Genomic DNA, 14612 nt, shown 5'->3' on the forward strand with positions numbered 1-14612 from the left:
AGAGGAAAGAGGAGGAGAGAAAGGAAGAGGAAAGAAGAGTAGGAGAATCCAAAGCATCATCTACCCAACTCTTCCCTCCCTATAGACCTGAGCGTCTGATCCCAGATTGCTCCCCCCCCCCTCCTCCACTCAGACACCCCCCGATCACCAGGACCATTCGCATTCTGATTGTTCAAAGGGAAAACAGCGCTCGGGAGAGGTCACTGCCGGGCATTGCTGTCAGTCCATTCTGGGACCAACCTGCCCCCCCCCCCCCCGTGTCACCTCTTATCGCCCAAAGTATGGGGAAGTGATTTACAAAAGAGTCTGCAAAATTAGGGTGATTTCTCTTAAAAATATTCACCGTATCCTGAGCCACCGCAACCATAAGGGTTTCCCGGCATACGCCAGTTATCGCTATTCGCTTGCCACCTATCATCATCTGGTAAGGTCGTTATGGTCATATAGGACATATGGTGATACAGTCGTATGTTTGTGATCTTTACATTCCCTATGGGCACTTTGGATATAGCTATCTGGTAAGCCGCAGTCCTGTTGGTGGAGGGGTCTGTTTACATAATTCACGTTTTTTAATCTCTACTTTTGGTAAGAAGTACCTATTGGATTTGTAGGTGGAGGTTTCCATACTTGCATACTTTCATTCATTTTTTCACCTTTCTTTTTCATTTGGTAATTTTTGGCACTGTGGTGATTCATACCTTGAGATAGTGCTATCTTCATTTTTTATTACCCCACTATTGTTGTTTGGTTTTACGCTATGGCATTTTCACTTCTATCCCGCATATAACCACGCCACCGAGGGGGATTGGTCTGGACCACGAGATCCATTGTGGAGTGTCCTTGGTGAAAACGTCAGGATTTGTGTTCTCTTTTGGCACGTGTTTATTTGGTTTCTGGTAAGCCTCCCATTCATATGGATATTCCACAAGTCACCTTTTAAAATTTGTTTCTATGGACTTTATGGACAATTCATTAAAGTTTGATACAATTTGAACATTGTTTGATCATCTTTAGCGTGACTTTTTAATATTATTAGCCACCAATAATTGTCAAGGCTTCAAATTTTAATAAGCTGTATCCAGGGCTTTGAATCTGCCGTCAGAGAGGCAGTACAAACGCTTGGTCCCTACTGTCTGAGAATGTTCTTTCCTTATGTTGGTAAAATAAGGGCCACCTGGGATCTTATTGGCTGCCCTGGGCAACACAGAAGTTCTTGTTTCTAAAAGTTGAAACAAAGATAGATAGAACCTTTTTTCTTAGCAAACATTTTTCCCAGTTCAGGTGAAGGAATCACAACTATAACTGGTTGCTGTGGACACCACTAGGTTTTTTTTTATCTATAATGGTTATTACCAAAGGGCATCCTGTCTCATTTATCAAAATGGTTTTCGTAAGAACTGTCTGTATTGCTCCACAGCAATCCTTCAAATTCAAACACGTGCTATAAAATGCAGATGAAACTTTGAATATGGCTATTGTTGTGGGGCAGTAGGGACATTTGTTATTAAAGCAGACCTATACTTTAAGACCAGCCAACGTTAGTGTCACAGCAAGGTTCAGACAGTGAAAGCTGTGACTGGCACAGGGCTTCCTGTGGCATTTGTCATGTGGTCTCTGCAGATGGGGTGTATCACAGTTAGGACACAGGACGACTGCCCATTGCTCTTATGAGGATTCTGGTTGTAAGGCCAGTGAACTGACTAGGTTCAGCAATAAGGTTTTAGTCACTGATCTGGAACAAGTATGCAAATCTGTAAAGTCAGGCATCTTTATTTGAATATGAATAAAGCCGGCACATGAAAAGGCTTCTTCCAAGTAAAATTCTTTATTCCAACATGGATAGCGGTGACAACATGACAAATGCTGACGCGTTTCGGCTTTACGCCTTCCTCATAGCATGCTATGAGGAAGGCGTAAAGCCGAAACGCATCAGCAGTTGTCATGTTGTCACCGCTATCCATGTTGGAATAAAGAATTTTACTTGGAAGAAGCCTTTTCGTGTGCTGGCTTTATTCACATAACATTTGGTTTGGATGTTCAGCCTGAGCACCGACACTTAGCTCTTTATCTTCCCACAGTGCGGTGGAGCTAGGGTGAGTTATTGTTTATGATCTTAATTTGTATATCTGTTCCTAAGTAATGGATAAAATGTATAGATGTAAAAGGGCAAACATGACAGCCAGGAAACAAGCATTTGAAGAATAGGAAGTAGCAATGACAGCCTCCATGTCTCACTTAGGAAAGGTTACCTTTAGGGCCCATTCACACCAATGTGTGGCATTAAAACATGATATAATGCCCAGTTCACCATGCTGGACTGCAGTACACAAAGCTAAGTGCAGCGCATTGCAGTGCCTTGGGACCCTAACACTCCTAGAGAGGGCACTGCAATGCACACGTTTTTCAGCACACAGCAGAGCATGTAAATCTAACATTTGTACGTTGCAGTGTTAAATGTTAAAAATGACAAAAATAAAAATTGTGCCAAGCCTGGTAAAATATTTGTTGTGATGTGTTGGCAACCTATTCAAAATAAATGGGTTGCCTTTACACACACATTAATGCACAAAATAACACATTGGACCATTGTGAATGGGCTCCTAAGGCAGTGCTGATTATTGGCTGTCTCCTACTGAATGTCATTTACCAGTGTGCCTGACTATGTGACCCGTGAATGTAATTTCCCTGCGTCCCTTTGACAAAGACATTTTGACCAGTGAATGTCATTCTTCTGCGTCTCGTTGGTAAAGACTATGTGACCATTGAATGTCATTTCCCTGCGTCCTTTTAGCAGAGACCATGTGACCAGTGAGTGTAATTCCCCTGCACCCCTTTGACAAAGACCACGTGATCATTGAATGCCATTCTTTTGCGTCCCTTTAGTAAAGACATAACCCGTGAATGTCATTCCTCTGCGTCCTTTCAGCAGAGACCACGTGACCATTGAGAGTCATTCCCCTGCGTCCCTTTGACAAAGACCACGTGACCAGTGATTGTCATTCTTCTGCCTCCCTTTGGTAAAGAAAATGTGACCATTGAATGTAATTCCCCTGCTTCCTTTTGGCAGAGACCATGTGACCATTGAGTCATTCCCCTGCGTCCCTTTGACAAAGACCGGTGACCAGTGAATGTCATTCTTCTGCGTCCCTTTGGTAAAGGCAAAGTGACCAGTTAATGTCATTCCCCTGTTTCCTTGTGGCAGAGACGACATGACTAGTGAATGTCATTCTTTTGCGTCCCTTTAATAAAGACAACTTGACCAGTGAATTTCATTTCCTGGACTCCTTTGGGCAAAGACAATGTGACTAGTGAATTTCATTCTTCCGTGTCGCTTTGGTAAATACCATATGACCAGTGAATGTAATTCTTCTGCATCCTTTTGACAGAGACCACCTGACCAGTGAGTGGCATTCCCCTGTGTTCCTTTTGGCAAAGACCATGTTACCAGTGAGTGGCATTCCCTTGTGTTCCTTTTGGCAAAGACCATGTTACCAGTGAGTGGCATTCCCTTATGTTCCTTTTGGCAAAGACCATGTGACAAGTGAATGGCATTCCCCTGTGTTCCTTTTGGCAGAGACCATGTGACCAGTGACCATAAAATGGAGTGCCCTACAACAAAAATAAGAATTTCACAACTGCAGCTTCACCACAAATTTGATAGGACTTAAAAGTATAGATCCATAGGTATTTTGATAAATGAGGCCCACTGCGAGAATATACCATAATGATTAACTGCCATGTTATGTCTTTGTCTCTTCTATCCTCATCTCTCCCTCTCTGCACTGTCTTCTCTGTCTGATCCACACAGGTGACATGGAGTATTGGATGGAGCACACCTCTTGGCACAGCAGTGAGGCATCCCCAATGTCTTTGGTGAGACATGCGGGGCCGTAACATCCAGTTTCCTTTACCATCCACACCTCCCTTTGTTTTTATTTATACCTATGCATGTTTTCTTTTCCTTTTTATATATATATACATATATATATATATATATATATATATATATATATATATATATATATATATATATATATATAGATCTATATATATATATATATATCTATATATATCCTTTTTTTTTATCCCACACTTGTAGGGGACAGTCAAAGGGGAAAAAGAAAAACTAGTGAGCAGGCAGTTTTGTCGGATTCTAACACCTTGTCTGAAAGACAAAAGAGAATGGTGTGCTTTGGAGCCCACTCATTGGAAGAGGATTTGGAATGGTCTGAGCCTCAGATTAAAGACTCTGGGGTAGACACGTGTAGTAGCACCACCCTTAATGAGGAGCATAGCCATAGCGACAAGGTACTGACGTTGTGGAAGCCTGCATTTTGATCTGCTCATTTGGTCTTCGTTTGCTCTCTGTCACTCATTGAATTTAAAACATTTTTTTAACGACCAGGCAGATGGGGTTTATTTGAAGACTGCAGGGTAGTCAGGGGCCACCGGCCAATGACAAGCCACCTCTTTGGCAGTTGGGACTCGTAACTGCTGTCTTTGAATGAGCTCCAGTCTGTTTTCTAGACACTGTAGTATTTCTTAAGGTGCAGAAAAGAAAAACAAAACTGAAAGAAAAAATATATATATATATAAAAAAAGAAAAATTAGAAAATAACCCCATTTCATTCTTGTATTGCCACCCTCGGCAGGGCAAGAATAAAAAAAATTGTCAGGCACAGAGAATTGTATTTTTGTTTGTGTAATCTAGAATGTGATATCTTATTTATTCACCACATTTTATAACCACTGAGGTTGAATTGGCCGGGTCAACGGGTTCAAGAATTAAAGAACATGACAAACTACAAACAATCATTCTTAAAAACAAAATTGGGTCTGTTTGCACAGAAAAGTTGTTTTTCTTTTTTCCCTTTCACTTTCATGTTATGTCCGTCCTCATCTGTCGTCCATTGTTTTTGTGTTGTTTGTGTTGTAGTGTGCCATTCATTGTTCCGTTTATTTTGCGTTTAGCTTGATAGCAGTCATGACATATGTCAGTTTTTCTCAGTTTGCTCTCTATTTGTCAAATCTGCATGGAGCATGAACATGTACTAAGCTAGAGGAACAGCTTTGATTACACAATTTATATTATGCTAGGTTATAAATCATCAACTGTGGCCAATCTGAAGCTTACCCAAAAATGATTCTGCCGGTATGAGTAGACATCAATAAATAGGATCATCTCCTGGCTTCTATCTGTGGCGAGATTTCCTCACCTGTCTCTTCCCCTCCCCACTTGGCCATAACAAAAGTGTCACCTTCTTATAGTAGCAGCCCCTTTATTTGTTTGATATTCATTAGAAACATCCATAGGTGGAATAGTGTCCTCAACATTTATTCATTAGAAACATCCATGGGTGGAATAGTGCCCTCAACATGTATTCATTGGAAACATCCATGGGTGGAATAGTGCCCTCAACATTTATTCATTAGAAACATCCATGGGTGGAATAGTGCCCTCAACATTTATTCATTGGAAACATCCATGGGTGGAATAGTGCCCTCAACATTTATTCATTGGAAACATCCATGGGTGGAATAGTGCCCTCAACATTTATTCATTAGAAACATCCAAGGGTAGAATAGTGCCCTCAACATTTATTCATTAGAAACATCCAAGGGTTGAATAGTGTCGTCAACATTTATTCATTCGAAACATCCAAGGGTAGAATAGTGCCCTCAACATTTATTCATTAGAAACATCCAAGGGTGGAATAGGGCCCTCAACATTTATTCATTAGAAACATCCAAGGGTGGAATAGTGCCCTCAACATTTATTCATTAGGAACATCCATGGGTGGAATAGTGCCCTCAACATTTATTCATTAGAAACATCCAAGGGTGGAATAGTGCCCTCAACATTTATTCATTAGAAACATCCAAGGGTAGAATAGTGCCCTCAACATTTATTCATTAGAAACATCCAAGGGTGGAATAGGGCCCTCAACATTTATTCATTGGAAACATCCATGGGTGGAATAGTGTCCTCAACATTTATTCATTAGAAACAAGGGTGGAATAGTGCCCTCAACATTTATTCATTAGAAACATCCAAGGGTGGAATAGTGCCCTCAACATTTATTCATTAGAAACATCCATGGGTGGAATAGTGCCCTCAACATTTATTCATTAGAAACATCCAAGGGTGGAATAGTGCCCTCAACATTTATTCATTAGAAACATCCAAGGGTGGAATAGTGCCCTCAACATTTATTCATTCGAAACATCCAAGGGTGGAATAGTGCTCTCAACATTTATTCATTAGAAACATCCAAGGGTGGAATAGTGCCCTTAACATTTATTCATTAGAAACATCCATGGGTGGAATAGTGCCCTCAACATTTATTCATTAGAAACATCCAAGGGTGCAATAGTGCCCTCAACATTTATTCATTAGAAACATCCATTAGTGGAATAGTGTCCTCAACATTTATTCATTAGAAACATCCAAGGGTGGAATAGTTCCCTCAACATTTATTCATTGGGAACATCCATGGGTGGAATAGTGCCCTCAACATTTAAAGTGATTGTAAATTATCACCTTGTAAAACAACCTATTCAGTTTAAAATAGAAATGAAAGGCAAAATATTTTTGTATAGATATAAAAAAAACAAAAAAACATTATATTATAAATACCTTTTTTCCCTTTTTATAAATGTTCACATTCCCTTTGTTCTCAGCTGCATAAGAGCTGGGGGGAGAAGAAGCAGTACACTGATCTTCCCAGTTAAAGGCTGTGCAGCGGGGGCGTGTCAGGACAAGTCTGATCATTGGAGGAGAGTACACTGAGCTCCCAGCACAGCTAGAGAACTGACCACGTCGTACTATCCTGTTTAGTGTGGTCAGTTTTTAATAGGAAAACAAGGGGACTGGAAGGGACACCAGGGATTTCACATAAAGGAAGCAATACAAAGAGAACAGGAGTACAAGTACATGGTACAGCAGGCACATATCGGGACTATGAAGTGTTGAGGTAATGTCCATGCTGTTAGACAATTCATTTGGGGATACTTGCAAGCTCAGCCTTAAAAGTATGAGAAGCAAACACTTGATTCAATGCACAAGCAACCTTGAAGCATCACTTCCAGGTGAAGCTGACTGTTAAAAATATCTAGTTTTATTTAAAGTTGAAATTTAGTTAGAAAATGAAAATCTGCTAGATCACTTCAGAATGTGGCCCCTTTTGCTGTTATAGCTATGTAAAACATTAAAAATAAGTGCCTATCCTGTTTCAAATCCAGTAATGCACTGTCTCACCCTGCTCGCCATTTTTGGCATTGTGCTAAAAATGAGAACTACTAGAGGCTGATCTGCTGATAGCCTAAAAATTGACTGCTGTTCGGGGGCTCTGGGCTTCAGCAAAATGGCAGCCTCCAGCAAGAAGAAACAGGAGCAATGCTGGAGGGAATTTACAGCACACATTCATTTTGGTAGCATAATTATTAATGTGGAATATATGTTCCTTACCAAAGAACATTCTTTTTTATCAAGTTGTTATGGGTACAATTTCACTTTAATGTGGCAAGATTTTTCTTTTAGTTTTCAATAGGGGGGTAATAAAGTTTAAAAGCACAGTTATTTATTACTGTATGTGTCCCACTGGATACATTTCCCTTCACTTCCTGTCATGTAGACACAACAGGAAATAAGAGGAAATCTCCCCAAAAGAATGAACAAACCATAGAGAGTTGCCATCTCAATTTAGGAATGTTCCTTCACATTTTGCTCAGGTGACAAATTTGTAATTTTGGACACAGAAATTAAAACCTGGGAATCGTCTAATCCTTCTATATGCTTTCGAAAAATTTACAAAAATTATGTTTGCCTTTAACGTTGAAGAAAATACTTTTTTATTCATTTTGAATAAAGTAGGGAAGGGTGAAAACCCTTGTCAGGTTTTTTGCCCTTTGTGTCCCATTGGGAATATTTCCCTTCACTTTCTGTCTCATAGCCACAACAGAAAGTAAGAGGAAATTTCCAAAAGTGAGGGAAATCCCCAAAAGTGAGGGAAATCCCCAAAAGTGAGGGAAATCCCTTGTAGTTTTGGTGATAACGGACACCAGGACAAATGGATGGGGTGCATCTCCCTAATAGGGACACAGGCAGTAATACAAACCTGACAAGTGTTCTAATCCCTCTCCACTTTATCCAAAACTGAAAAAAAGTGTTGCCTTTAGTTAAACTTGAACTACAAGGTCTTCCTAGCTACACCATGGAAGTTGCAATGCACTGCACTGGAAGAGACATTTACATTTCCCAAATTAAATTACCAGAAGTAAGGGTTCTAGGAAAAAATACACTATATTACCAAAAGTATTGGGACACCTGCCTTTACATACACATGAACTTTAATGCATCCCAGTCTTGGTCCGTAGGGTTCAATATTTAGTTAGCCCACCCTTTGCAGCTATAACAGCTTTAACTCTTCTGGGAAGGCTGTTCATAAGGTTTAGGAGTGTGTCTATGGGAATGTTTGACCATTCTTCTAGAAGTACGTTAGTAAAGTCAGGCACTAATGTTGGAGAGAAGGCCTGGCTCGCAGTCTGTGCTCTAATTCATCCCAAAGGTGTTTGAACGGGTTGAGGTCAGGACTCTGTGCAGGCCAGTCAAGTTCCTCCACCCCAAACTCATTCATCCATGTCTTTATACGACCTTGCTTTGTGCACTGGTGTGCAGTCATATTGGAACAGGAAGGGGCCATCCCCAAACTGTTCCCACAAAGTTGGGAGTATGAAATTGTCCAAAATGTCTTGGTATGCTGACGCCTTAAGAGTTCCCTTCACTGGAACTAAGGGGCCAAGCCCAACCCCTGAAAAACGACCCCACACCACAATCCCCCCTTCACCAAAGGATTTGGATTAGTGCACAAAGCAAGGTCCAAAAAAACATGGATGAGCGAGTTTAGGGTGGAGAAACGTGACTGGCCTGCACAGAATCCTGACCTCAACCTGATAGAACACCTTTGGGATGAATTAGAGTTGAGACTGCGAGCCAGGCCTTCTCATCAGTGCCTGACCACACAAATGCGCTTCTGGAAGAATGGTCAAACATTCCCATAGACACACTCATAAACCTTGTGGACAGCCTTCCCAGAAGAGTTGAAGCTGTTACAATTGTAAAGGGTGGGCCAACTAAATATTGAACCCTACGGACTAAGAGAAGAATGCCTTTAAAGGTTATGTGGGTGTAAACGCAGGTGTCCCAATGTAATATAGTGTATATAAAGGGAGAGGGAAAAAAGAGATCAACCTTTTAGGTTAGAGTGATTTAGATTAAAAGGAACATTTTAATCTAGGTTTTGTAAATTTACCATCGAATGGTGTGCACAGGGCCAAAACATTTTACTTTGGGATGGGATAGGGTAAGGTTAGAGCTTCAGTTATATTTTTACTGTCTGTGTCCCTGATGGGGGGATTTTCTTGCATCTCTTGCCAGGAAAGGAAGCAATGGCTAATCTAACGAATGGCAACAGGGACAAAAAACACATTTTTAGTAGAATATCTCTCCAATGGGGACAGGGATAAAAACACATTTTTAGCAGAATATCTCTTTAATGGGGGCATGGACAAAAACAATTTTTTAGCAGAATATCTCTCCAATGGGGACAGGGACAAAAACACATTTTTAGCAGAATATCTCTCTAAAAGGGACAGGGACAAAAGCACGTTTTTAGTAGAATATCTTTCCAATGGGGACAGGCAGAAAAACAAACTTTTAGTAGAAAATCTCTCAATAGGGACAGGGACAAAAACACATTTATTTAGCGTAACATCTCTCCAAAGGGGGCAGGGAAAAAAAACGAATATTTAGTAGAATATCTCTCCAATGGGAACAGAACAAAACCACATTTTTAGTAGAATATCTCTCCAATGGGGACGGGGCAAAAAACACATTTTTAGTAAACTATATTTCCAATGGGGCAGGCAGAAAAACAAACTTTTAGTAGAAAACCTCTCCAATAGGGACAGGGACAAATACAAATTTCAGCATAACATCTCTCCAATGGGGACAGGGACAATGCGTTTCATCATACGCTGATGTCGTCAGGGATGTGGCCAAACGGCGCAGATGCTACATTTATTTTAATGGAGAAGGCGGGACACATACTAATCTCACGGAAGCCAGATCAAAGCGTTCCAAGCTCCGGAAGCAGACCTAGACAAATGTTTTTCATTGATTTAAAATATAGTCACACAAAAGAGTGCAGCGCTCTCCTTAAATAAAGTGCATTCAAATTATAGTGCATAAATAAATATCTGAAAACAGTGTAAAAATCATCTATGTATAATAAATTAATTAATAACAAGTCCATCTTTTCTTTTAAATATATATACAATCCATCTATAAATGATTCAATGTCCGTGTAAAAAAGGGGTGCAGTTCCATACACCAGAAACTCTTCAGTAATTGTCTCTGATGACCACAGTGCTCTTCCCCCCACCTATGGGTGTCTCCTCAACCCACCTATGGGTATCTTCTCACCTGCTTGAATGGACCTCAGTAATTAAAGGAGGTCTATATGCACTTTTTGCAGTGTTATAAGTGGCACCGCTCCCTCTTGCCGTACACTCCAAATCTGTGACTCTCAGCAGCTCTCAGCGTGGAATCAATCATATAGGAGGCAAGAAGAAAGAACCATAGTGAAAATCGCTAGTAAAAAAATCCACTCACATTTCAGAAGTAAAAAACGATCATTTCACAAAACAATCCTCTGCATACACAGCGCTACCTAGTCCCAGCGTGATTACGTCACCGCCCACCTCATGCGTAGTGCCCTGAACCTTTGAGAAAGCCCATTGGGCACTACGCGTGAGGTGGGCGGTGACGTAATTACGCTGGGACTAGGTAGCGCTGTGTATGCAGAGGATTGTATTGTGAAATGCTTGGTTTTTACTTCTGAAATGTGAGTGGATTTTTATATGGAAATCAATGCTTTTTATTAGCGATTTTCACTATGGTTCTTTCTTCTTGCCTCCTATATGATTGATTCCACGCTGAGAGCTGCTGAGAGCTGCTGAGAGCCACAGATTTGGAGTGTACGGCAAGAGGGAGCGGTGCCACTTATAACACTGCAAAGTGCATATAGACCTCCTTTATTTACTGAGGTCCATTCAAGCAGGTGAGAAGACACCCATAGGTGGGGGGAAGAGGACTGTGGTCATCAGAGACAATTACTGAAGAGTTTCTGGTGTACGGGACTGCACCCCTTTTTTCATGGACATTGAAGGATTGTATATATATCTTAAAGAAAAGTTGGACTCACGTTATTAATTAATTTATTATACATAGATGATTTTTACACTGTTTTCAGATATTTATTTATGCACTATAATTTGAATGCATTTTATTTAAGGAGAGCGCTGCACTCTTTTGTATGACCATATATACAGTGCCTTGCGAAAGTATTCGGCCCTCTTGAACTTTGCAACCTTTTGCCACATTTCAGTCTTCAAAAATAAAGATATAAAACTGTAATTTTTTGTGAAGAATCAACAACAAGTGGGACACAATCATGAAGTGGAACGAAATTTATTGGATATTTCAAACTTTGTTAACAAATAAACTGAAAAATTGGGCGTGCAAAATTATTCAGCCCCTTTACTTTCAGTGCAGCAAACTCTCTCCAGAAGTTCAGTGAGGATCTCTGAATGATCCAATGTTGACCTAAATGACTAATGATGATAAATAGAATCCACCTGTGTGTAATCAAGTCTCCGTATAAATGCACCTGCACTGTGATAGTCTCAGAGGTCCGTTTAAAGCGCAGGGAGCATCATGAAGAACAAGGAACACACCAGGCAGGTCTGAGATACTGTTGTGGAGAAGTTTAAAGCCGGATTTGGATACAAAAAGATTTCCCAAGCTTTAAACATCCCAAGGAGCACTGTGCAAGCGATAATATTGAAATGGAAGGAGTATTAGACCACTGCAAATCTACGAAGACCTGGCCGTCCCTCAAAACTTTCAGCTCATATAAGGAGAAGACTGATCAGAGATGCAGCCAAGAGGCCCATGATCACTCTGGATGAACTGCAGAGATCTACAGCTGAGGTGGGAGACTCTGTCCATAGGACAACAATCAGTCATATACTGCACAAATCTGACCTTTATGGAAGAGTGGCAAGAAGAAAGCCATTTCTTAAAGATATCCATAAAAAGTGTCAGTAAAGTTTGCCACAAGCCACCTGGGAGATACACCAAACATGTGGAAGAAGGTGCTCTCGTCTGCTTTTCTTTAGCAGGGACAGGGAAGATGGTTAAAATTGATGGGAAGATGGATGGAGCCAAATACAGGACCATTCTGGAAGAAAACCTGATGAAGTCTGCAAAAGACCTGAGACTGGGATGGAGATTTGTCTTCCAACAAGACAATGATCCAAAACATAAAGCAAAATCTACAATGGAATGGTTCACAAATAAACATATCCAGGTGTTACAATGGCCAAGTCAAAGTCCAGACCTGAATCCAATTGAGAATCTGTGGAAAGAACTGAAAACTGCTGTTCACAAACGCTCTCCATCCAACCTCACTGAGCTCCAGCTGTTTTGCAAGGAGGAATGGGCAAAAAATTCAGTCTCTCGATGTGCAAAACTGATAGAGACATACCTCAAGCGACTTACAACTGTAATCACAGCAAAAGGTGGCGCTACAAAGTATTAACTTAAGGGGACTGAATAATTTTGCACGCCCAATTTTTCCGTTTTTTATTTGTTAAAAAAGTTTGAAATATCCAATAAATTTCGTTCCACTTCATGATTGTGTCCCACTTGTTGTTGATTCTTCACAAAAAATTACAGTTTTATATCTTTATGTTTGAAGCCTGAAATGTGGCAAAAGGTCTAAAAGTTCAAGGGGGCCGAATACTTTCTCAAGGCACTGTAATACACAGGGATAGCACAGGCTTTTTTTTCACATTTGTATACATTGATTTAAAATAGAAAATACTGCATTTGGCTTTTAGATGGTGCAAAGTATCATAGGAAATTATGCTTACCAAAGCATTTTGGCCAAATGCATGTTTTTTTCCATTTTAAATCACTTAAAAAACATTTGTCCAATACAGGTAATAGTCTAATAACACTTGCTTTTTGCACCATTCACACAGAGTGAATGTACATGCACCTTTACTGGGCGAGTTGCTATGCAGATTTTTTTATAAATATACCTCATAATGTAAATGGGCCCTCAGTTATTTCATGACCGATGTCTATGAGAATGCATACTTACCAATGTATTCATCCCCAGGACACTGTCACCACCAACCACAGTCCACCCCATCACGTTATATGACCAACTTACAAGCAGTCCTGCACAGATCACACCCACTTTTGGAGTGATCCCACCCAGATCATGCCCACCATTTGGACAACCCTACTCTTAAATATGTAGAAACCACTTTGACCACAATCCCCTCAATTAACAACCTTTTTTTCTCCCCTTTTCCCCTATTATGCAGATCCTATTATTTTAAATGAGATAAATAGCACTGATATGCTTTGTGTGATCAGAGCTACACATTTGCATATGCTTTTGTCAGGTTCTACAAATCATCCTTTGAGAGTCAATTAAATATGAAAAGACTGTGATTTGTCTAAATCTGGATACACAGTTGGAGAACCCCGTGTTGTAGTGTAACATATACAGATTGTCCTGTTAGGATTTTCAGTATGTCTTCAGCATTGTATGGGGTAAACCGTATTTTCATTCTTTACACACTACAGGGATGTAAAAGACAGCACAGCGGTACATGAGAAAATACCACTTTACATGAATGACAATTTTTCATTACATTTGCAACAATTTTAGAAAAATAATTAGTGCAGATCTAATTTAATAATTTTATTGGAAATGTAAACATATAAGTAGCCCACCTTCTGCCAGAATGCTTTAATATAATTTTGAATAGAGCAGGGAAGATTTAGGACCTCAGGTTGAAGTGAAGGCAAAACTCTCCAGTAGTGACCAAAACAAATTAACATTAAGTAGGGTGAGGAAGGGTTAGAACCCCTAACAATGTTTTCATGACTACTCCTGTCCCATTCTTCTGTAGTCACCACAGGGTTTGGAGGTAAGAGAAAATCCCCCTAGAGGAATTACAGAAAGAAATAAGCCTGCCAGAAGTTGTGTCTCTTCCCCACTATATAGTATATATATATGTGTGTGTGTATGTATGTGTGTGTATATGGGTATATATATATATATATATATATATATATACACATATATACAGTATCTCACAAAAGTGCGTACACCCCTCACATTTTTGTAAATATTTTATTATATCTTTTCAGGTGACAACACTGAAGAAATTATAATTTGCTACATTGTAAAGTAGTGAGTGTACAGCTTGTATAACAGTGTAAATTTGCTGTCCCCTCAAAATAACTCAACACACAGCCATTAATGTCTAAACCGCTGGCAACAAAAGTGAGTACACTACTAAGTGAAAATGTCCCATTTGGGCTCAATTAGCCATTTTCCTTCCCCGTTGTCTTGTGACTTGTTAGTGTTGCAAGGTCTCAGGTGTGAATGGTGTTATCACTCTCAATCTCTCATACTGGTCACTGGAAGTTCAACACCTAATGCAAAGAACTCTCTGAGGATCTGAAA

The 14612-nt window shown here is 40.0% G+C and overlaps 1 protein-coding gene across 39 annotated transcripts in view; it reads left to right on the forward strand.

The window, feature by feature from the left end:
* The window catches only part of RIMS2 (regulating synaptic membrane exocytosis 2), a gene marked incomplete at its 5' end in the record, with an annotated part of 943810 nt that overhangs the window by 542937 nt on the left and 386261 nt on the right, over positions 1-14612 (forward strand). For 24 of the 39 annotated variants that reach the window (XM_082257909.1, XM_082257877.1, XM_082257910.1 and 21 more), the window contains one exon: positions 4100-4308. In XM_082257909.1, coding sequence (XP_082114035.1) covers positions 4100-4308 — 209 coding nt within the window. Of the gene's footprint in view, positions 1-3808; positions 3874-4099; positions 4309-14612 lie in introns of all 39 variants that reach the window. The other 15 variants (XM_082257880.1, XM_082257881.1, XM_082257912.1 and 12 more) reach the window with 1 other exon arrangement.

This window comes from Pelophylax lessonae (genome assembly GCF_965119305.1).
Source record: "Pelophylax lessonae genome assembly, chromosome: 5".
Classification (NCBI taxonomy): Eukaryota; Metazoa; Chordata; class Amphibia; order Anura; family Ranidae; genus Pelophylax; species Pelophylax lessonae.